General features: G+C 38.6%; 2 protein-coding genes across 5 annotated transcripts in view; both read left to right on the plus strand.

The window, feature by feature from the left end:
* Window positions 1-256: 256 nt before the first annotated feature.
* ehmt2 (euchromatic histone-lysine N-methyltransferase 2) lies at window positions 257-19,410 on the plus strand. 3 transcript variants are annotated; one of them, XM_016662827.1, is made up of 28 exons: window positions 257-311; window positions 1,662-1,731; window positions 1,826-1,981; window positions 3,023-3,261; window positions 3,338-3,398; window positions 3,783-3,856; window positions 3,948-4,070; window positions 4,150-4,200; window positions 4,553-4,640; window positions 5,559-5,645; window positions 6,062-6,198; window positions 7,137-7,280; window positions 7,397-7,713; window positions 9,231-9,461; window positions 10,217-10,299; window positions 11,803-11,909; window positions 11,994-12,116; window positions 12,210-12,311; window positions 13,008-13,112; window positions 13,825-13,979; window positions 15,154-15,321; window positions 15,394-15,538; window positions 15,641-15,718; window positions 15,950-16,065; window positions 16,958-17,044; window positions 17,122-17,200; window positions 17,447-17,622; window positions 18,702-19,410. In XM_016662827.1, the coding sequence occupies exons 1-28, from the start codon at window positions 285-287 to the stop codon at window positions 18,880-18,882; spliced, it is 3,510 nt and encodes a 1,169-aa protein (XP_016518313.1). In that variant the 5' UTR covers window positions 257-284; the 3' UTR covers window positions 18,883-19,410. The 3 variants fall into 3 exon arrangements, with proteins under 3 accessions (XP_016518313.1, XP_016518314.1, XP_007575958.1); XM_016662828.1 differs by having other exon boundaries at window positions 5,562-5,645; XM_007575896.2 differs by having other exon boundaries at window positions 1,862-1,981.
* Window positions 19,411-21,124: 1,714 nt separating this feature from the next.
* Window positions 21,125-23,270, plus strand: part of slc44a4 (solute carrier family 44 member 4) — a 26,003-nt gene continuing 23,857 nt past the window's right edge. The window contains exon 1 of one of the 2 annotated variants that reach the window (XM_016662813.1): window positions 21,125-21,376. In XM_016662813.1, the coding sequence (XP_016518299.1) occupies window positions 21,337-21,376 (40 nt within the window). In that variant the 5' untranslated portion in view covers window positions 21,125-21,336. The remainder of the gene's footprint in view (window positions 21,377-23,270) is intronic. The other variant, XM_007575899.2, reaches the window with a different exon arrangement.

The raw sequence follows: 23,270 nt of genomic DNA on the forward strand, positions 1-23,270 counted from the left end.
TAATAATAATAATAATAATAATAATAATAATAATAACTATCATTATTAGTTTTTTAATAAGACACCTGACACAAGTACAGTTTAATAGTTGTGTAAAAGTTAATTTAATTCACAAAACTCACGTTTCCCAGCAGTTGTCCTGCTTTCTATGATGAGCTTGCCGCTAGCAATATGGCGGACGCTGTGACGTACCGTTTCTGCGGTGGAACGAAGCGCGTGCGGCGTCTGTTCTGCTGAGTCTATGGACGTAGCACGTTCATAACCGTTTACGTTCACTGGGAAACATGTCGGCTCCTCAGACAACGACAAAGGTAGAAAAGCTGCATGAACTTTAAAGGCTTGTTAACGATAATAACATTTATTTATCATGTTATACACGAACCAGCGTGCAAAGCAAATAAGTGCTAACGACGTTTCTTTCTTCACTAAGCATATTTCTGATTTAGTCTCTAATAATGTCCATTTTTTACAAGCAAAGAGTGCTAGCAGTGTTAGCCTCTCTTGTGATGTTTTACCTTTTTGATAGTTGTATTATTGATTATACTTATCCTTTTTTATATTTTGTTTGAAGTTTTAAATCTCCTGTAAGCTGCTTTCTTACGGTGTGAAATCGCTTTTCAATTCGTTTGTTTTCATTTTGAAGTCAGCTTGTTGTTTTTGAGCACAGTGGTGCAAAAAAGTAGGGTTTTTTTTTCATTTAAGTGATTCAAATCTGTATAGCGATTTGCTTATTCCGGCTATTTTCAGCGGAAGTTATTATATCTTAAATTTTTAATTTAGCCCCAAAATCATTTTAATTATTGGTATGCAGTAGTTTGTAAGTAGCTTAGGAACAAGCTAGATAACTACATTATATTTATGCTTTGCAGACAAATTTAATTAAACTTTGGTAATAAAATGTTCGAATAAATTACTAAATCTTTAAAAAGTTAATTTATTCCAGTAACTCGATTCACGTTTTCAACCCTTTATTTCCATTAATTATGAGTATTTGATGCATACAGTTAATGAAAACTTGACATTTAAGATTACAATATTATTTCAGATTAGTTTACAGGAATGATCAAATAAATAATAAATAAAACATACAAAACCAGCTGGATAATATAAAGTTTTGAGCTTTAATAGCTTGCGGCAGAATGTTGTGCAGCAGCAGTCTAGTTGCAGTACACACTTCATTGACCTCAGCTCCCCTCACTGTCCTCTGCAGGGCTCTCTCGTCTGCATATTTCCACAGTGTGATGCTTTCTGGAGAAAAGGACTGGCATCAGTAGAGAGACAGTTTAAGATTAAGCATTTGACAAGCTGTAGGGATCATGGAGAGGTTTACAAATCTAAGAACATTGTGATATTTCTGGCAGCATCATGCTGTGGTTGAAACTGTCTGATTAGCTCTCAACGGCCCCAACCTTTACCACTTTTTACCACAAAGTCATGACTGCTTTAAAGGAAAGGTCTATACCAAAAACAAACCAATTTAAAATAAACTGTAATGGTCAGATATTAAGCCAGAAGCTTATGGATCTGTTTATTATTTATCAGTTTTTCAGGAAATGACACATTAGAGTAAATAGCTTCATTACCGCTTCTAAATAATGTAATAAACTAATAATGTAAACTTTAATGTTCTTTTAATTTGTCATCTTCTTGTTCCCTGCCAGGAGGCCCCAGACCGAGACGACCCAGAAACACCAACAGAGTCTGTAGCCGCTCCCAGTGACGTTAAAGAAGGTAAGTTAACTCCTGGACATTAAAAACATCTTTAATCTTTTTTTTAAATTCATTTTTTAATAAAAATGAACTGAAAAGTTTTGAATGTTACCAGATGTCGCAGCCCTCACCATGTCTGCTTCCATGTTAGAACCCAAAGTGCTTTCACCGCTGACATCTAGGAAGCTGGAAGAGGGCCTTTCTGACGCTGCTGATGATGGAGAGACGTGGTCGCCTCCTCCTTCGCCGCCGCTGAGCAAACCTGCTGCAGGTGAAGCTTGCAGATAATCACACTATCCCTATGCGACTTAACATGAGAAAGTCAACCAAGGGTTTATGGAGCAAGGCTATTTTTAATCTCATAAAGAAAACTGGCAACTTGAGTATGACTAAGCTGCTGTATCTGTGAAGAGTGAAACAGTGGTGGAAAAAGAAACAGTTTCCAAGTAATGTTTGAAGAATTTCTTTTGTTTTTATTGTTGCATTTTCCACTGACCAAGTGGCAAAACAGTATTAAAAGGAGACCTATTTTGAAATATTCACATTTTACATGTTTTTGTTCTTCCATTTGGGTCTCAAATGTTTCTAGAAACAACCCATGCACTAAAAGAAAAAAAAAAACATCTAGACATTTTTTAGCAATAAGTTAATATGTTGTCAAGAAAATTAGCTGTTTCAAAAAAGCCTTCAGATGGGTAAGTCACATTCCACGGGCTCTCCACTGTTACCTAGCAACCCTAGTCAAGCCCAACCCGTTACCTAGCAACCCCAGTGGAGCTCCAGCATGATTGGTCAGCTGGTTTTACCTCTGTATGCGCTGTACAATGGCTGCTGGAAAAAACAAATGTTTTGTTGTTGACTTACTATTTAGAAACTACTTGCTGCATTCTCGTTGGTTGTGCAGGAGGCACTAGTTCTGCTTTTCAAATAAGCGCAGTTGTATAATTGTGCATTTGTTGGCAGTCATTTTCACAGGAGATTGTAAACATTGGATCGGGGGGTCATTGCCAGCTGCTAATTATTTGGATTTAAAACAGCTCAAAGTAAGCATAACTGAGCAGACTAACATCTTAGTATCTAATAATTATTTTGTGCAAAAAAATGTAATGAACATGTTTTGTATAGACCATAAACCTATCCTATCCTTCAAGGAAGCATAATAGATCACCTTTAATATGAAAAAACGATTCAGTGAATCAAATCTGCATAGATTCTTTTATTGTTTACGAGTTCTTAGGTTCTTTTTTCTTTATTTGTTTTTAACTCTCATGACTTCTACAGATTTTGTTTTAATGTATTTATTTTTTAATAGGTCATGCTGCAAAGTCCATTTCCTCGATGTCTCCCTCTGCCTACACGTCGTCCCCGCTGTCTCCTGGCCGAGCCAAGATGAGCGTCTCTGGGCCGTCCACCAGTAAGGCCAACCTTCCTCCAGCTCCTTCCGCCTCCTCTTCCCCGTCTCCCTCTGCTCCCTCCACTCCCTCCGCCTCTCCAGGCCCACACAAGATCCACCGGGCCCGGAAGACCATGAACCGGCCCCCGCTGGGCCAGGTGAGAACGAGTTGGATCACATGGAAGTGAATGAATATTTTCAGGGTTTCTGTGTGATTTTAATGTTTCTCAACAGGTGAGCCACGTTGATGCTCTGGCTGCGACCACGACGCCATCAGGATCCGACTCCGAAACCGGTTAGTGGCTTTAAAGCCCTCAGAGGCTGAAAAGAGGAGATTTACACACGTTTCTGCACTAATCTGGTTTCACTAATCTGGTTTCACTCAATTTTCATATTTTAATAATTCTAGTTTATTAAACAGATTTGGACTGATGCATTTTTATGGTTAAAATCAAAGTTTACAGTCCGTCCATCCATCCATCCATCCATCCATCCATCCATCCATCCATCCATCCATCCATCCATCCATCCAAACTTTAAATCCTCTGTAAATTCTCAGATGACTAAAAGCTTTTTTTTAATTAAAACCCAATTTGTTACATTGACCTTTGACCCTGAAGCCATTTTTTTCTGTGAAACTAAAGCTGCTGCTTGTGTTGTTTTGTTTTGTTTCTAAAAGCTGCTAAAAAGAGGAAGCTATCCGAGAGCGCACCGGGGAAATGTGAAAAAATCTCAAGCAAGACTCAAGCTGAGGTGAGTCGATCATTTCTGTTTTTCTGGCTTTTAAACTTTTGGCTCAATTTCTCCTGTGCCGTTCATTTAGCCTCCTTTGTGTTTCTGTTAGGGCGAGCAGCTGTTTCATAAAAAGGCGGAGTCTGTTACAGATCAAGCTTTAGCGAAGAGCAAAAACTCTTTGGGGAAGTCTGTTGACGATGGGGACCATTTATCTGCTCTAGATTCAGAAAAGGTGCCAGGCTTAATGACATTAATGGTGATTTTATTTATTTATGTGTGGAAACCATAATTTGGTTGTTTGTGGTTTTCAGTTGGAAAATGGAGGTGAAGAGAAGCAACCAATTACCAATACAGAAGATCAGGTGATTATTTCAGATCCGTAAATACAGCTCTGGAAAAAATTAACAGGCCACTTAACATGATCAGTTTCTCTGATTTTACTGTTTATAGGTATGCGTTTCAGAAAAATGAACATTATTCTTTATTTTATGAGCATTTTAAAAAAAAGTAAAATAAATAAGCAATGTTCAGCCTGGTGGGGACACAAGTAAAGCCTGGTGGCCCGCCAGGCTTATAATACTGAGAGAATCCCTGACACCAACGCAGCTTTGGGTTGATTTGATGCTTTCTTTTCTCATATCTACAAATTTAAAAGCAGCTTGAACATCCCATCCAAACATGTCAAATATTTTATTTTCCTTCTCTGATCTGCAGAGTTTGGAGTCAGAGAGAAAGTCTTCACGGCCGCAGTCGGATCAGGACAAAGACACTATCACCATTGATTTGGGGGAAACGGAAGAGGGTGAGCTTAAAGAGATCAGTTTTCCAAAAATCTGTGAACAATTATTCACCGTCTTACAGATTTTATTTGTTTTTGACTTTTTACAGTATTGTTTCTAGAATAGCGTTGCTCCTGGTGGCAGCATGTTGGTACTGATTCTGCTCTTTTTCTACACTTTTCATTACTTTTTGTTTCATGTTTGGAAAATTATTCCCTCTGGTTTTGGCTTCTGTGCAACCAGAAGGATTTTTGTTTTTCTTGTGGTGCGTTCAAACCAAACGCGTTCCGCGCATCTGGTTTACATTCAAAGTCAACGTGGAGACGCGCTGAGGCCCCATTGCGGCGCGTTTGGAGCGTCGGACGCGCCTCCACATGAACTTTGAACGTAAACCAGACGCGCGAAACACGTTTGGTGTGAACGTACTGTTAAGTTTCACTTTTGGACAGTTGTTATGACGCGTAACCGTGGCAACAAGGTGTCGTTTTCACAACCGGGAGCAGCCAATTACCATCTCAAAAGCTAAAATAATACCTGGACTATACTCTAGTTTTCTAACCAGAGATTTAAAGAGGCGAGGCAAAAGCAAATGAGGTTGATTAGCAGTCCTTGTCAACAGCTGATGATGTCATCCAGGTTAGCGTGTCATGAGTTTGTCACGTAGCAACAGCCTTCAGTCAGAGACTTTTTCAGATGTGCTGTGAGACTGACTGCTACTGGAGATCCAAAGAATTACCAGCCACTTCGACTCTTTGAAGAAACTTGAATGATATGAGTTACCACAGCTTTTAATTTGTATTTTTGTTTTGAATTATATTTCTTTAAACTCATAGTGCAGCCTTTCCCCTTAATAAACGATAGTTATAAATCATATTTCTTATCTCCTCTCCATCCATTCTGTAAAGCACAGATGATTTTCGTATCTATATTTTGTTTTTCAGCAGAAAGGTCTGCAGAATACACAGAGGTTCCTTTGGGTGATTTGGACATCGCTGCTGCTGACAGTCTGACTCTTTCCCCTCCTGCTGGTCGGTTATTAAATGTTACTGTCTCTTTAAATTGTGGACCACATAAAAGGCTCTTATGCAAACAGTCAAATTAGCTGGAAAAACATTTCCTTATCTGATCAGCTGATAGATTCATTCAAATATGCTCGTCTTCAGTCAGTGTTTACAAAGAAAATAACAGATGGGATCCACTTTTAGACTTTTAGATGTGAAATTATTCAGTCTGTCTGGTACAGATTAGTAAAAATATTACTTAATCTTCACAATCAGATCAGCATCCTTTAATTTTTCTGTTCAAATATTTGGTAAAAAGTTATTAATTGTACAAAATAAATACAAAATCACTAGATTAAATGTTTTTTCTGGCTATAAATAGTGTAGAATATATTTCTAGTCTTTATTTTTTGTTTGCGGTTAAATGTGAAATGTCTCTGCAGATGGAAGCGAAGCAGGCGACATGGAGCGGCTGGAGGAGCTTCCTCTGTGCAGCTGCAGGATGGAGGCTCCTCGAGTCGACAGCACCAGCCAGCGGGCCAGCAGACAGTGCATGGCAACAGAAAGCCTCAACGGAGAGGTTCGTCCAGCTGATACCTGACAGGAACACGCATCCTCATCCAGTTTATTATTTACTCTAGTAGCGCTTTGAGAAACGGACTAGACGGAAAAGAGGCAAACTAGGAGCCATTGTCCAAAGATATACCAATAAGGGACCAAATAAAGGCAAATGATCAGAAGGAACTGAAGCATTAGATGCAAATGTGAAGAAATTCAGCAGCCCAAAAAAGGAAGGACAACCAAGAATTTTCTGTTTTTTAGAAAAAGTGGGAAAAAATCTGTTTTTGTATTTCCTTTTGAGTTTCTACTTCTTCTAATTTGCAACACGTTTATGTTTTCTGGTGTCTATAAAACAAAAATGTTGCGTCATAATTGGCGCCGTTTCCTAGCAACCCCAGCGAAACCCAGCCTGTCACCTAGCAACCCTAGCTGACCTCCAGCACATTTGATCAGCTGGTTTTACTGCTGTACAATGGCTGCTGGAAAAGACAAGTGTTTTGTTGCTGGCTTACCATCCAGAATCCACTTGCTGTAGTCCTGTTGGTTGTACAGGACGCTCTACTAATGCTTTTCAAAGATATATGGTTGCATAACTGTGCGTCTTTTTGCCGCCACTTTCATGTGTGAGTGTAAACGTTGATTTGAGAGGCGTGGCCAGCAGTAGCTAATTTGGACTTAAAGTGACGAGATGGCCTAAAACAGGTCATTATGAAAGGATCTTAAGATACTGAGCAGATTAAAATCTCATTATCTAAGAATGATTGTATGTAAAAATGTAATGAACATGTCTTGTATCGCTCATAGATCTAACTTGTTCAAGGAAGCAAAATAGTTCATCCTTAATAATAATAAATTTGAAATGTTTAGTTCAGCCACTTTGTAAAAGTAGCTCAGGTAGTTAAATATAATCAAAAGTCTTAAATTCAGTCTGCCAGCTCCTCTGTCGCTGGGTTTCAGCTCCAGGCTTGCACCAACTGGACCATGAAAGCAGAGACGATGCGGCCGTCCAGCCGGATTCCCCTTATGGTTCTGTGTGACGTCCATCGCTCCCACATGGTGAAACACCACTGCTGTCCTGGCTGTGGGTACTTCTGCATAGCAGTAAGTGTGAACCTGTGGGTGGAGGGTAAAATTAGGATTCCTTCCTCCTCCTTGTTTCTTATCACATCTTTCAGTGTTTCAATCTGATTTGTTTCAACTCTCCCCTCCTCTCTCAGGGCACTTTTCTGGAATGCTGCCCGGACCAGCGGATCGCTCATCGCTTCCACCGCGGCTGTGTGACCGTACTGAGCGGCGGCCGCAGCAAGGCCAACGGCGGCGGGATGCTTTTCTGTCCGCACTGTGGGGAAGACGCCTCAGAGGCCCAGGAGATCATCATCCCCTCCTCGGCATCAACCTCTGCAACCACGGTGGTCACCATGTCGGCCTCCTCCACAACCACGCCCTCCCTGCCCCCGTCAGCCCCGACGGCACCCTCTCTCACTGCCTCAACAGGAGGGATGAAGGACGGGAAGATGCCTGAAAGGCCTGTCAGGTACAATATTTTACTGAAATATTCTACAAACATGATTTTAGCCATTTGTTAAAATTATAATTATGTTGTGATATAAGAAAGACAATCTGTGAAAGCCGGTTCACCACAAAATAGCCTGACACGAATGCTAAGGCTAGTTAGCACAGCCACAAATGACAATGCGTAAACAGTTTTTCTGTAACGGTAAGTTGTTTCTCCACCTTTATCCCATTGAGTAGCTTTTACACGGGTTGATTGGTAGCGCAAAGACCCGCCTCCTGGCTCTGATTGGTTGTTTTTGACTGGGAGCTGAACATTTCTTCAGACAGCAGTAGCAGCTCAGGGAGCTTGATTTTTTTTCTTCACAGATTATCTGTCTCACATTGCACTGTCAGGACATAGTCATAGTTTTAACAAATATGTAAAAAAAAAAATAAAAATACACACCGCAGCCTTAAAGTTGAAATCTAAAACTTTATCCAGGTTGTCTGTGCATCCTTAAAAAATCTTGAATTCATGTATCTAAAATTTAAGGCCTTAAAATGTCTTAAATTCTTTTGGGGGAAATCCTGTCAATTCTCTTAAATTTTGTTGTGGCGGGATTATTTAATCCGGCATAATTCTACCTTCATTTTTCGGGCAAATGTTTCAGTCATGCACAGACATCGTCATTATGTTCTGTGACTTTAGGCTACAGCTAGTTAGCTGCTAATGAACCCTCACTTTTTTTTGCGTCTGTCGCACATTCAGTTTCACCACAAATCTGGAACCAACTTCCAGAAAACTGCAAAACAGCTGAAACACTGAGTGCCTTTACATCACGGCTGCTTTTGAGCCATTATGTTGACCAACATATTTGGTTTGTATTGATGATTTTAATGACGGTACTCAACAAAATGCAATGTTTATTACTGGTTTTAAAATTGGTGACTCTTTTATGTTTTTATTGCGTTTTTATGATTTATGGCACTTTGAACTGCTTTGTTGTGGAAATATGCTGTACAAATAAACTTGATAGATTGATTGATCATTGGTAAGTGTAACTTTATCGCCACAGAAAACCAGCCAAACCTGATGGTAGGGAACCTAGTGCAGTCATCCAGCAACTTTCTGTGTTTTTGACTTAAAAAATGTTTAAAGTTGAGAGGAAATTTTAAAATATCACCAGGTAATTATATGCTATTGGAAGACATTATCAACAATACCTTAACACCAACTATGAAGTCTTAAAAACCCCTAAAATAAATAAAATAAGCAAAGCTAAGCCTGGTGGGGGTGCAAGTAAAGCCTGGTGCCCCGCCAGACTTATAATACACTGGGGTAAACCCTGCCCCAGTTGGTTGGACAACGCTGTGATGCTACTTGCTTTATGTGCGAGGAAGCTTAGCACTACCGTATAAAATATGAAATTTTCTTTTGTACATTTCTGTAGTGATACAGGTCTTAAATTTCCTACGCAATGGTCTTGAAAACGTCTTGAAAAGTCTTATATTTGAGTTGGTGAAAGCTGCAGATTCCCTGTTTTTGTGTCTTCTTAGCGCTCGAATGCGAAGCCACGGCCTGGCAGCTCCCACAGTGGAGCAGCAGCCTCCTCCGCCCGTCCCCTCAGCCACGACTCTGCCTGCTGTTCCTCCAGCGGAGGAGGGAGTGGACAGCGTGGGACCGTCTCTCTGCATGCCCAATGGGAAGTCAGTCAGCCCCAGTGCACTACCACCTGGACCCAGCAGGGCGGCGCTGCAGAAAGCAATTCTCACACAGGAAACAGAAAGGTTAGACTGCATGGATTTAGATTTTAGTACAATGGAGTATTAGGGCCACACTAAAAAAATGAAATTAATGATATATTTATATGTAAATATTATTGTGATAATTAAGTCATAAAATTATTAGAATACAGTAATAATAGAAAATAATTAAATAGAATAAACTTTATTGATTATATTTTATAATTACATCATTCTAATAATTTTATGACTTTCTTCTCATAATAATTAAATATTATATATGTACATATATGCTCTACCTATGTCATATTTACATTATATTATATATGTATATTACATATTTATATATGTAATATGTGAATAATATATATGTAAATATTATAATATGTACATATATAGTATAATATATTAATATATAACTTTTTTACCTTTATACACATTGTCTCATTGAGATTATAAATCTTATTTACAAGACAGAAAAGTTTAACATTTATTCTCATAATTGAATTGTTTAGTATTTTATTATTTATTAGTATGAACCTAATGTTCTGTACTTTTAGAAGCATATTGAGAGTTAATTTTTGGAGTGTCAATGTGAAATTGTGCAGAATTAAAATATTTTTGCTAAAATCTGTTTAATTGGGGGAAAGTTGTTTTTTGCTCACATAATAATAATTTCACATAAACATATGTTGCAGTAGAGGCATGTAAACGTTGTTGTTGTCCAGAAAAAGTAAAAAAAAAAAAAGAAAACACATTTTCTTTACTATTTCTGATCAAAACCGCTCTTTCTGAACCAGGAGGAAGAAACTGAGGTTCCACCCGCGGCAGCTGTATCCTGCTGCAAAGCAAGGAGAGGTCCAGCGAGTGCTGCTGATGCTGAGTGAGTGGCATACCATAATAAGCACTGTAAAAGAAAAATCAACGTATGTCACATATATCCGAAAGGGTCATCTGTTTTCAGCCGTTAAAACGGTTTGAACCGTTGTTAAACATGCCATAACATGTTTTTCCGAGCCGTCTTTAAACGCACCATGAGCGTAGAGACGCTAACTCCTTCTTACACCGAGTGGAGACATTTTGCTGAGTATTTCTGCATGGTGTGTGTCAGAAACATTACACAGTTTTTTCCAAATGCTGTAAGTTAAGTAATGATGCTAAATGATGCGAGTATGTCATGCTAATCTAGTTAGCAATAATGTTAGCAATAATGCTCATGTTGTTACATCCCTTGTTAGCTAGTTAATGCCAGGAATAAACCAAATCTTTCATTACATTCTTTAATTTCTGTACAGAAGTTGTGCTCACTGTTGCTTTCTACATATTTAAAATCTTTATTGCCACAATAGAAAGAGCAAAAGGTCAGGGAGGAGACATTAGCCCAGAGACCAGCAGCAGAGACGATGGTGCAGATAAGGAGAGGTAATTACATCTGCTGCAGGGAGAAGCCAGGCAGGCATCAGGAGAAGTTTATTTATTTGGTCTGCTGACCTTTAACCCACCAGAGAGGCTCTTTACAGCTGCAGTTTGTAACTTTATACAAATATTTGTTTTTAGAGATTTGTCACCAAGTTGTGGCAGATAATCTGTGAAACGATCGATTGCCTCCACCTCCTCCCTGAGCTGCTATTGCTGTCTGAAGAAATGCACAGCTCCTGACCAAAAACAACCAATCAGGGACAGGAGGAGGGTCTTAGTGCTGTCAGTCATCCTCATGTACTCGCTGCTAAATGTAAATAAAACAACTCACCGTGACTGGAAAACCTAGCTTTAGTATTCATGACATGCTCTGCTGTTTATGGGCTTTATGGGTGGAGGGGTTGAGCAACACCAACATGGGCATGATTGACAGCACTAAGACCCTCCTCCTGGCTCTGATTGGTTGTTTCTAGTTAGCATTGGGAGCTGACACATATAATTGTTGAAAAAATTGACGTCCTCTGCCTTCTCGCAAACTATAAACAACCCATCAGAGTCAGAAGGAGAATCTTAGAGCTGTCAATCACAATCTCATGTAGCGCTGCTCATCCCTTCTCCTCCCTCCCCCTTGCTCTCTGTTAGGATGCAGCTAGCAAATCCTGTCATGAATGATAATGCTAGTTAGCATAGCCACTGATGACAGCAGAGAAATGGTTTTCTGTAACAGTAAGTAGTTTCTTTTAGCAGCGAGTACATGAGGTTGATTGACAGCGCTAAGACCCGCCTCCTGTCTCTGATTGGTTGTTTCTGGTGTATTTCTTCAGAAGGCAATAAAAGCTAAAGGAGGAAGTCGACGAGATTGATTTCGTAAAAGATTATTATTTCAACAAATATGCAGAAAATCTATAATTTATCAAATTTACGGCAAAAAGAGCATGAAGTTAATTTGTGTTTCTCTGTCTTCCAGTGGAGGGAATCGATCCAACGTACCAGCCTGAGTCTCAGAACCGACGTTCAGCTCTCCACGCTGCAGCCCAGAGAGGCCTGCTGGAGGTCTGCTACATGCTGATACAGGTTAATAAACGCGGCAGCCTGCTGGTCATCCACAGGTTTTAGCACCCAGCTAACTAACCTCCTGTTGTGGTTTAATGGCGCCAGGCTGGAGCTCAGGTTGATGCCAAAGACAAAGACCTGAGGACTCCTCTGCTGGAAGCCGTGATCAATAATCACGTTGATGTGGCTCGTTACCTGATCCAGAACGGCGCCTGCGTTTATCACGTTGTGAGTGTCTGTGCTCACATTTCGCATTTACACTGGATTTTTGCTGTTGTTGTTGTTGTGGTTTCAGCCACTTTGTTTGTGTTTCTTTACCAGGAGGAGGATGGATACACTGGCCTCCACCACGCAGCCAAGCTGGGGAACCTGGAAATCGTTAATATGCTTCTGGAGACCGGCCAGGTGGACGTAAACGCTCAGGTGGGAGCAGAACTACAATCATTAACCTCAGTCACAAAGTATTTTTATTTATAGTGAATATTTAAAAAAATATAAGATTATTAAAGCACCTTCCACACTCATTTGCAATTATTATTCACATTAATGTATGAAAGTCCAACTTTTAAAGGAGCAGTGCTTTGAAAATCGACTTTTTAAGCTTTATGTCACGTAATGTGTTGCTCTGATTCTTTCATGCATGTTTGAGAAATCCTTTAATCTCCATGGCAACCACTCAGCAAACACCTGGGTGGACGTAGCCCCGCCTTCAAGGCGCTGCTCCTCCTTCACTCAGCTCCTTCAGACTAGCCAGTATCAACTAGCAAACACTTGGTGGAACTGCGCTGAGCTCGTTATCTGAGCTACTTCTTAGAGAGACGCTGGTAAAAACTTTATAAAAGGGTTAATAGAGGAGTCATGTTGTGATGAAGGCAGAGTTTTTAAAGAGGCAATGACCCAATTTCAAGGCCTTAAATAACAAAGTCAGATTTCTTTAAGTCATATTTGTTAAATATAGCATTTTTATAACAACTGAAGTGCCTAGAAAATACATAATACTGCCCTTTAATGTTTATTTCTTCATTAATAAACGTTAAAGTACCATTAATCCAACAGATTAATATCTAATATTTCAGAAATTTGATATAAACACAAACAGGTTTGGTTCTCCAATTTCAGGACAACGGTGGTTGGACACCGATCATCTGGGCTGCAGAGCACAAACACGTACAAGTGATCAAATCGTTGCTGAACAGAGGAGCCGACGTCTCCATTAAAGACAAGGTGAGTGTTTAAAAAATAAAGTATGTTTTTAAATGAGAAACTGAATATGTGAGAGCCTCAGCTGGTGTTTAAAGGCAACATAAAATGGATTTTCTGCTTGAGTCTTCATGATTTCTTTGGCACTTTAGTATAAAACAGAATTACTTGCTTCCCAAAAAATATATAATTTCCATTTAACCCTTTCATGCATAGCGGTCACTACAGTAAAAGCCATTTTCTTGTGGATTTTTATAACATAAATACACACACACCACTGAAGTGGACACTAGTGCATCATACAATACACTGCCAACTACTGGCCATCAGCTGCAACTGCAAGAAGATTTAGTTAAATCCAATATGGCGGACAGACGAAAAAGCCTGTTGACCAACTCAGGAAAACCCCGTCCCTCCTTCTGTTGTAGACAACTGTAGCAGGCAGAAGAAATGTTGTGACATCAAGTAACCCCTAAAGACTAAATACTACTGATGTTTTCTCCAAATAACATCTTTTTATTTGGAGAAAATTACAACAGAAAAAAATCCTACAATTTTCTTTCTTCTTTTTTTTTTTTTACAAAAAACTTTTTCCACCTTTTTTATGCCCTAAGAAAATCACCAACACTTTAGAAAAAAATCCAGTCGTAAATGTTGATAGTTCATGGTTAAAGTTCCTAACATTGGGAGGTTTGGCTCCTGGATATCGGTGGATAAGTTCTTTGCTGTGCTGCAGGAGCTGAACGTGTGTCTCCACTGGGCGGCGTACGCCGGGAACATCGACATCGCAGAGCTGGTGCTGAACTCCGGCTGCTCCCTATCCTCGGTTAACGTGCATGGAGACACGCCGCTGCACATCGCCGCCAGAGAGGGATATCTGGAGTGTGTGACGTGAGTTCACATAATGCAACCAGCGATTATTCTCACCATTAACTGGCACATTCTGCAGACTTTTCATTTAATTACTGAAGATAATTTCATACGAGATTAGAAATACGTTATTTTTGTTGTTGTTTAGAAATTAAATTTCCTTTTATAAATAAGAAAATAAACATTTTATTGCCTAAATGTAACACCATAGCTTCCTTTAGTGATCATTTGCAGGAAGGGATACATCTGCAGCTAAAAATAACTTTCTGTTTGACTTATCGTCATCACATCATAGTGATAATCTGTTGACTATTTTTTGGATTAACACATTAATATCCAGGTATAAAAAAGTGTGAAATAGGAGATTTATTATGTTTTTACAGAATTTGAACCAAGTGAAGCTAAAACGATTCCACTTGGTTTTGGGTTTTTTTTGTCATCATAAATGTAAAGGTTTAAATATGTTTTTATAATTTTGGCTGTGATTGTGTTGTTCCTTCAGCCAAGTAACTTTTTTTAGGTCTATTTACTCTAGTTTAGGATTATTAGATTACTAAATTAGTTTGACGGTTATTTCAATAGTTGATTAATCACGATTAATCATTTCAGCCCTACTAATTGGTATGTTAATCGGTTTTGATAAAGGGACATGCCCCATATCTCCTTTTGCATCTTATTTCAATAATCGATTAATCACAAATCGAGATCTAATGTTTCTCCGACTATCAGGGTAAATATGATTAAAAAATAAACAGTCTGTCAGTTTATTAATGTAAAAACGTAAATGTCGGCTTAAATGTTATTTCTAATTTTATTTTACAATTCTGAAAGCTAAGAGTTTTTTTAAATCTTAAATGCAGAATGTATATGTATACATTTTACAGCTTTGACTTAATTACTGCTCTGATTGTGTTGTTCTTTCAGCAACACAATCTCACTTTAGTCCAGCTAACGATTAATCGATTACTAAATTAGTTTGCCAATTATTTCAATAATCAATTAATCACGAATGTTACTCCAACTACCTGGGTAAATATTGACTCCAAAAGAAACAATCTGTGGGATTATTAGATGTGAAAACGATAAACAATTAATCAATTTCTAAATTAGTTGTGGATTACTTCAATAATCGATTAATCACGATTAATCGATTGAGCCTCACACTTTAAACTTGAGCTTTTCTTGCTTTCTGCAGGTTGTTTTTGTCGAGAGGTGCGGACATCGATATCATGAACAGGGAGGGCGACACGCCGCTCAGCCTCGCCCGGCCCGACACGCCCGTCTGGGTTTCGCTACAGATCAACAGGAAGCTGCGCAGAGGAATCGCCAACCGGCTGATCCGGACAGAGCGAATCATCTGCAGGTTTGTTTCCTCCCAGCTTCACAGAGTTTTCTGCTCTTCGCTCGTTGAAGGACAATTTGTTGTCGGTCGCAGTGACGTGGCGCAGGGCTACGAAAACATACCGATCCCCTGCGTGAACGCCGTGGACGACGAAGGATGTCCGTCGGATTATAAATACGTTTCTGAAAACTGTGAGACGTCAGCAATGAACATAGATCGAAACATCACACACTTACAGGTGACTTCATTTTATTTTACATTCATTTTGTATAAAAACTTTCATGTTTTTTGGTTTGGCTGTAATAAACACAAAGTTTCCTTCTACTTTTGGTGTTTGTAGCATTGTAGCTGCACTGACGACTGCTCTTCCAGTAACTGCCTCTGTGGGCAGCTGAGCATCCGCTGCTGGTATGACAAGGTAAACACCTGCTGCAGCATCTCAGGAGTTATCCTTTATTACTTAAACTCACATTTTATAAAACTAAACAGTAAAACTTTGCTGCTGTTTGGACTGTTTCAAGCTAGTTTTGGTATCTTCTCTCATCTTACTTTCTGTTTTTAATGCAGTACTAAAAGTTTTACGTCAGATTAAATGTGAAACTTTATCTGATTGAATTATTTTATGTTTTTTTCTCATTTCTGTCTGCAGGATCAACGGCTGCTTCAGGAATTCAACAAAATCGAACCTCCTCTCATCTTCGAATGCAACATGGCGTGTTCGTGTTATCGGACGTGCAAGAACAGAGTCGTCCAAGCGGGAATAAAGTAACTACCACAGATTACAGATTATTAATCTGCAGGGTTTCTGACAAACAGATCCTACAAGCAGCAGCATGGTGACTGTTTTCAGTAGTTTAAGGAAAACCAGAAAACATTTGAAGTATTTTACACATCTGGATAAGTTTGGAAAACTGAAAACTCAGATTCAGGTTCATTCATGTCCAATTAAGTAGGAAATGTTCAGTTTTTCTTTTCTCTTATCTTTTCTTCCTTCTTTCTTTGATTATTTTTCCTTTTCTTTCTTTGTTTTACACTTCCATTCTTACATTATCTTTTTTTATATTTTTCTTTCTTTGATTTTCTTTGTTTCTTTTTTCTTAGAATCTCATTTTTTCTTTTTGTCTGTTTTTCTCTTTATTTGCTTCTTTGTTTCTTTGCTTATTTCTTTTGCTTTATTTTTCAGTTTGTTTTTCTTTTTTCTTTGCTTTTTTCTGTTCGTCTATTTCTTTGTTTCTTCTTTCCATATCCCTCTTTCTGTCTTTCCTTGCTTGTTTCTTTATCTGATTCTTTCTTTTGTTCTTTCATTATTAGTTTTTCTTTCTTTGTTTTTCTCTTTCTTTGCTTCTTTGTTTCTTTTTTGCTTCATTTTTCTGAATCTTTGTTTTTGAGCTTCTTTCTTTTTCTTTTTTCGACAGTGACTTTTTTCATTGATTGATTCATCCATCCATCCGTCTGTCTTTCAATCTTTAACCGTCTGTCTTTCTGTCCATCCATCCCTCCCTCCCTCCCTTAGTGTTTTGTTTTCACAGATTTTTTTTTAACTCTTTACAAACATTAACATCTAAATCAGAAAAGAAATTTAGACTTGGAAAACGTGCAGAAGAGTCAAAAGGAGACAGACAACCTCTCTGCTGACCTCTGACCTTTTGCCTCTCAGAGTCCGCCTGCAGCTGTACAGGACGGAGAAGATGGGCTGGGGAGTCCGAGCGATGCAGGACATTCCTCAGGGCAGCTTTATCTGCGAGTACGAGAAGCGTTCACTACTCGTCTGCCTTCCTGCTTTGCAGAACGTAACAAAACGTTTTTCCTCTTCAAACTCAGATATGTGGGAGAGCTGATCTCTGACGCCGAGGCTGATGTTCGAGAAGACGACTCCTACTTGTTTGACCTCGACAACAAGGTAAACCAGACGGAGAAAAATATTTTTTTATGAAAATAAAACAAGCCTGACCCTTATATTTTGTTGTAGAGTTGACCTGAATAAATAGAAACAAATGGAAACTCAAGAAGTGCATTCATAAAAAATAAAAAAAAATCCAAAAATGTCATCTTTAAAAAACAAAAATTCAATTAATTGATGAAATCAAGTTCTATAATCTCAAGAGATTTGCTTTTGCAATCCCAATTTCTGTTTTTTCCTCTGAAGGACGGGGAGGTTTACTGCATAGACGCACGTTACTACGGCAACATCAGTCGCTTCATCAACCACCTGTGTGACCCAAACCTCATCCCGGTGCGCGTGTTCATGCTGCATCAGGACCTGCGCTTCCCTCGCATCGCCTTCTTCAGCTCCAGAGACATCCTGAGTGGACAGGAACTGGGGTGAGACGACAATTTACGGCCTTTTCACGTCCCTGACGAGTAATAAGAACGACATGCCAGGGCCGTTTAGGTCGAAGAAAAAATTAATCTTTTGCCAAAAAATCTCAGAAATATTCTGGACAAAACAAGAGGTTGAAATGTCAAAAACTTATCAGAAATTTTTAGATTATTCTCAGAAATATTCTAAAAAAAAAAAAAACATCTCAAAAAGAAAAAAAGAAAAAAAGCCACAAAAAAAAAACATGGAAATTTTATGAGTTTCAAAGGAAATGTCCATGTTTTTTCTCAAAATCTTTTGAGATGTAGCTCAAAATTTGAGTCTTTTCTAGCAAATTTTACACTTATAAGATGTTTCAGGACAAAACATGAAAATTTCTGAGATTACCGTCAATTTTTTTTTTGTTTTGTTTTGTTTGTTTGTTTGTTTGTTTGTTTTTTGTTGTTAAAATTACAAAGTTCCTTCCCCTAAAATCTATTAATTCAGATTTAACACAATAGTGAAATATAGTTTCCAATAATAGTTTTATTATTGGAAACTATTGAGAAGTGTAATTCTCAACTTTTCAAACTCACAAATTTCCATGTTTTTCCTAGAATATTTCTAATCACAAAATTTCAGGTTTATTTAGCAAATTTTTGACATTTCAAACTCAAGAATTTCCATGTTTTTCCTCAAACATTTCTGATTAATCTAAAAATGTTCTTTTTTTATTCTTTTATCATTTCCAATTTTGAAACTCAGAAATGTACAAGTTTTTTCTAGAAAATTTTAGAAATTTATCTCAAAATTTCTGTTTTTCTAACAACTTTTAAATGTTTCAAACACTTTTTTTCTGGGGGTTTTTCTCAAATTTTTCAGAGATTAATCTAAAAATCTGAGTTTTTTCTAGCAAATTTTTGACTCTTCAAACTCAGAAATGTTCACGTTTTTCTCCTGAAAATGTCTCAGATTAATCTCAAACTTTCCTTTTCTATTCCTTTTGTTTCTTGTTTTTTGGTAGGAATGTAATCCTGTTTTATATATATATCTCTACGATGTCCATAACACGCCGTCGTAAATAAGTGACGTTTGTCTTCAGGTTTGACTACGGCGACCGCTTCTGGGACATTAAGAGCAAGTACTTCACGTGTCAGTGTGGGTCGGAGAAGTGTAAGCACTCTGCAGAGGCCATCGCTCTGGAGCAGAGCAGGCTGGCCCGGATGGACGCCTGCTCGGAATCGGGAGCCGACTGCGGGATGACCTTCATGGGAAACTCTTAAAACACTTAAGCCACCGGGCCTTCGGATCAAACCCTGCTACGTTTACACGTGCACACAGTCGACTGTAGAAGTGGGGCTTTGACGGTTTTGTGGTGCTGTCATGTTTTACATTTTCCTAAAGCTGTCACTTTATTACGTTCACTATTGCAGAAATCATAACCTTTACATTTTAAAGGACCAGGCTTTAAACGGTTTTACAAAATCTACAGATCTCATGATAGTTGTGTGTGTAGTCATGTTGGTGTTGGAGAAAATATACCAGAAACAAACGTTTGTGCTGGAGGCCTTCATTACCCGCTCATTTATATGTGAAAGTCTTTTATATCCGCACTCTTCCTGTTGTGCCAACCAACTCAAGGCTTTGTGGCAAAAACATGAACATCAACTGAAGGCCTTTCGGGACTCATAAAGGAACTTATTGTGTCCGTTTGTGGATGGATGCTTGTGGTAGTTTAATTGTCTGTATTATTTTTTATACATGTTGTTTCTTCTGTCACTTGTAGTGAAATAAAATGGCAAAAGAGTTTATTTTTGGGATTTTGTTATTGTATATATTTATACTGTCAGCAGGGGGCGTTAGAATTATCTTTTGACAGGCTGGATAAGGTTAGAGATGTGTTAATTGGAAAGATCTCTCACTCTGAGTCATTATCATTATTGCGGTTTTTCATACACTTTTTAAACAAAGTCGGATCAGATACATCAGGGATGTCCAAAGTGTGGCCCGGGGGCCAATTGTGACCCTAGAAATGACTTTGATCGGACCCCCGATCACAAATTAAGAAGGGTAAAAATTTGGCCATTAAAATAGAAAACAAATGATGAGCCCAAGAATTTTGAAATTGTTTTTCTTTTAAAAAGGTAACAATTCAAACAGGTTTTTATGTTTATGGATTTAGATTTCATAAAAAAGTTTATTACTGTTGACACACTTCTATGGAATAAGATTAGTGCCAAAATTCTGACTTTAATTTGAGAATTTTTATCAAAATTCAAAAAATTGTTCCTCAGAATTTTGATTTGAATCACAAAATTCAATTTATGTTTTTAGACTTATAAGATTAAAATCACAATTCTTTTTTCTAGGCCCCCCCTTCACCTCCCCAGTGTTCCTCTGTAAACAATTCAGATTAAGAAATTAGTTCATGATCAACAATATCTCTTCTGTGGCTTATGTTCAGTCTCCATGGTAACCAGAGTCTCCATGGTAACCAGAGTAACCCATCCATCCATCCATTTTCTGAACACCCTTGTCCCTCAGTGGGGTCGGGAGGGGTGCTGGTGCCTATCTCCAGCTAACGTTCCGGGCGAGAGGCGGGGTACATCCTGGACAGGTCGCCAGTCTGTCGCAGGGCAACACAGACACACAACCATGCGCACACACACACACACACACACACACCTAGGGGCAATTTAGACAGACCAATTAACCTAACAGTCATGTTTTTTGGACTGTGGGAGGAAACCGGAGTACCCGGAGAAAACCCACGCATGCACAGGGAGAACATGCAAACTCCATGCAGAAAGACCGGGGCCGGGAATCGAACCCAGAACCTTCTTGCTGCATGGCAACAGCTCTACCAACTGCGCCACTGTGCAGCCCAACCAGAGTAACCATGGAGACTAAACTTGTTTTTTTCAGAATTCTAATATGAAAGTCGTAATTCTTATTTTATTGTTTTCTTGCCATAATCCTCCTCAGGACTCGATTAAGAAGTCCGCGAATGGTCAACAATGTTTTTTATTTGACCCATGTTCAGTTTCCATGGTAACCGTGTTTGGTCAGCCTCGAAATTGAGCAATCTGACCACAACTTTCAAAAAAAAAAATTTGTAGTCCACAACCTCAAAACTCAACTTTTTAGAATTTTAAGATTGAAATCATATTTCTTGTTTTCTTTTTTAATTAAAAAAATATTATTGAATTTTACATGTATTGTTTATTGGTTTCTTGCCATGATCTTCCTCTGTAAGCAACAGTAAGACTCCATTAAGAAATTAGGTCATGGCCAACAATGTCTCTTCTCTGATTCGTATTCAGTTTCCATGGAAACAATGTTTAATTGGCCTCCAAATACAACTTTCTAATTTTAACAGCACAAACACTGTCACTAAATTCAGTCAATTAATTAAATTAAACAGAAGAAGTCCCCGGATTACACAAACAGCGATACAATAAGTTTCCACTCTCTTCGCTTCGATGTGAGGAGGAGTGATACCTCTCTCCCCATTGACTATCTGTGACGGAGCTTTCAGGTGCGCGTCCCACAGCAGGTGCGTTTGTGTCGTCACCGCGTAGTTAGAACTGCCAGGAAGGAAAAGATTTCCTTACTTAGTTACCATGGTCTGTTCGAACGCAGCGGAGCCACTTTTAGTCCAGTTTTAGCGTCTTGTTTTGTCCGGTTTAGCGGTTTTGTTCGGAGCAGGAGCACCTGAGGACGGCAGGCGGAGGAACATGGGGAAAAAAGAAGAGGACAGGCCAGACTCCGAATACGGTGAGTCGGCATCGGCCGTTAGTTTCCCCGGACTACGTCTTTTCAGGGCAGGTTCACACTGCATAATGTTCAGAGTATGTATACTGAAAGTAGTAATATTTTAATTTACATAGCAGAAAACTAAATTGGATGTAAGGTTTTTATTTTTGTATTGAAACACCAGTGGTGGAGAAAGTACTCAAATAATGTACTTAAGTAAAAGTACAAATAAACAGACACAAATGTACTCTAGTAAAAGTACCACATTAACATTTTTACTTGTGTAAAAGTAAGAAAGTACTGGCTTTTAAAAATACTTAAAGTATTAAAAGTAATACTTGCTAAATGTATTACCTAAAGGCTAATATAATATAATTAAGTGTACCTATCGTATTTAATTTTAATACATCAGTAATGCGCCATTTTAATGAACAATCCTGCAGATAATAAAGCATGTTTTTAATGTGGTTACTCTCTGTGACACCGTTTAAATTTAGATTTGTGATTTCACGGATGACCTGCGTCACTCTAGCATTCCTTAGTCATTTTCAATAAATTTGAATATTTATGAAAAGCTCATATACTTAAGTCAGCTCACAAGTTAAACACATCATACATATTAATGTCCCCACAAATTGTAATGATGATTAGCTTACAGCGAATGAAACCAGGACATTTGATTAGATTACAGAGCAATAAAAAAAAACTTAATGCAGAAATGTGGGTCTAATTAAAAATGTTTACTATCTGCGTAAAATATGTTTATTATCTGAGGCTCGTTTGTCAGTGAACCTCATCGCAACGTTACCTCGCAAAAGTTTTGCGTTCCGTCACAATAAGCAAATATGCAGTGGTCTACTTGGTACAAAGTGTCCGCCTTGCGCTTCTTGAATGAGGGTCTAACGGTACTTTACTGCTTTGCAGTGGTTCAGTGGACCTGTTCTTCTCTCGCCATTGACTACTTTCAAACTAACAAACTAATAAAAAAAAAAGCGCAATGCGACGTGGATGTAACGCATCGCTTTGCACGTGACGTCACTCTCTTCTGTCAACTTAGCCCGCTCCGCCATGACGGACGTCAAAATAACCAGTGTGCTTCGGTAAAGCCTGTCAAAAACACACATCTGATAGCATAATATTGCTTTTATTTAGTTGATTTCGCAGTAAAACTGGTCACAGGGTGCTGCGCGGTCAGCTGCCCAAACAGACAAGGATAGAAACCAAACTTGTGATTTTATTGTATAACGTTTAATGAGGAAAGATGGCGGCGATGGGCAGCAGCCGTTAATCATAATGACTGTCAGTCCATGGTGTGATCGCGAATTTGCAGCGAACACTTTTCACAAGGTAAGAAGATTAACGTTCATATACTTTATAAGTAAGTATTAATAGAAACATATCAAATATTGTATTATGGAGAAGTACGATTCTAACCATCAGTAACCATGGAAACAATGTAGCTAGCATGTAAGGGAAAAAAAAAACTGGTAGCTTTTCATCTTTTGTACGTTTTTAATGCTGCTCCGGTCTAAGGGGAAACGCTGTTTATGACATACTGATATAAATCATGTGGTGTCAGTTGGAGTGGGTAATTTTATAAACACGTCAGGAAGGAGGAGGTACGGGTCGGTTTCTAAGCTAGCTGTTTCAAACTTTTGTAAATACCGCCGTCTGTGAGCCCCAACCAGGTGAGTTAGGTTCACAGACAAATTAGCTCGACTCGAACAAGTAAAAGCCACGAATAAAATGGCAAAAACAATTTGGGAAAATAATTTGCTCTGTTAAATATTCCTATCCCTCACTTCCGACATCCATCATGGCGCCTCGAGCGATTAAGTGACGTAGTTACAAAGAGTCAATAGAAATGTAGTGAAGCAGAAAGTACAAATGATGATGTAGAAGTCGAAAGTACCCA

This window comes from Poecilia formosa, unplaced genomic scaffold (assembly GCF_000485575.1).
Source record: "Poecilia formosa unplaced genomic scaffold, Poecilia_formosa-5.1.2 Scaffold391, whole genome shotgun sequence".
Lineage (NCBI taxonomy): Eukaryota > Metazoa > Chordata > Actinopteri > Cyprinodontiformes > Poeciliidae > Poecilia > Poecilia formosa.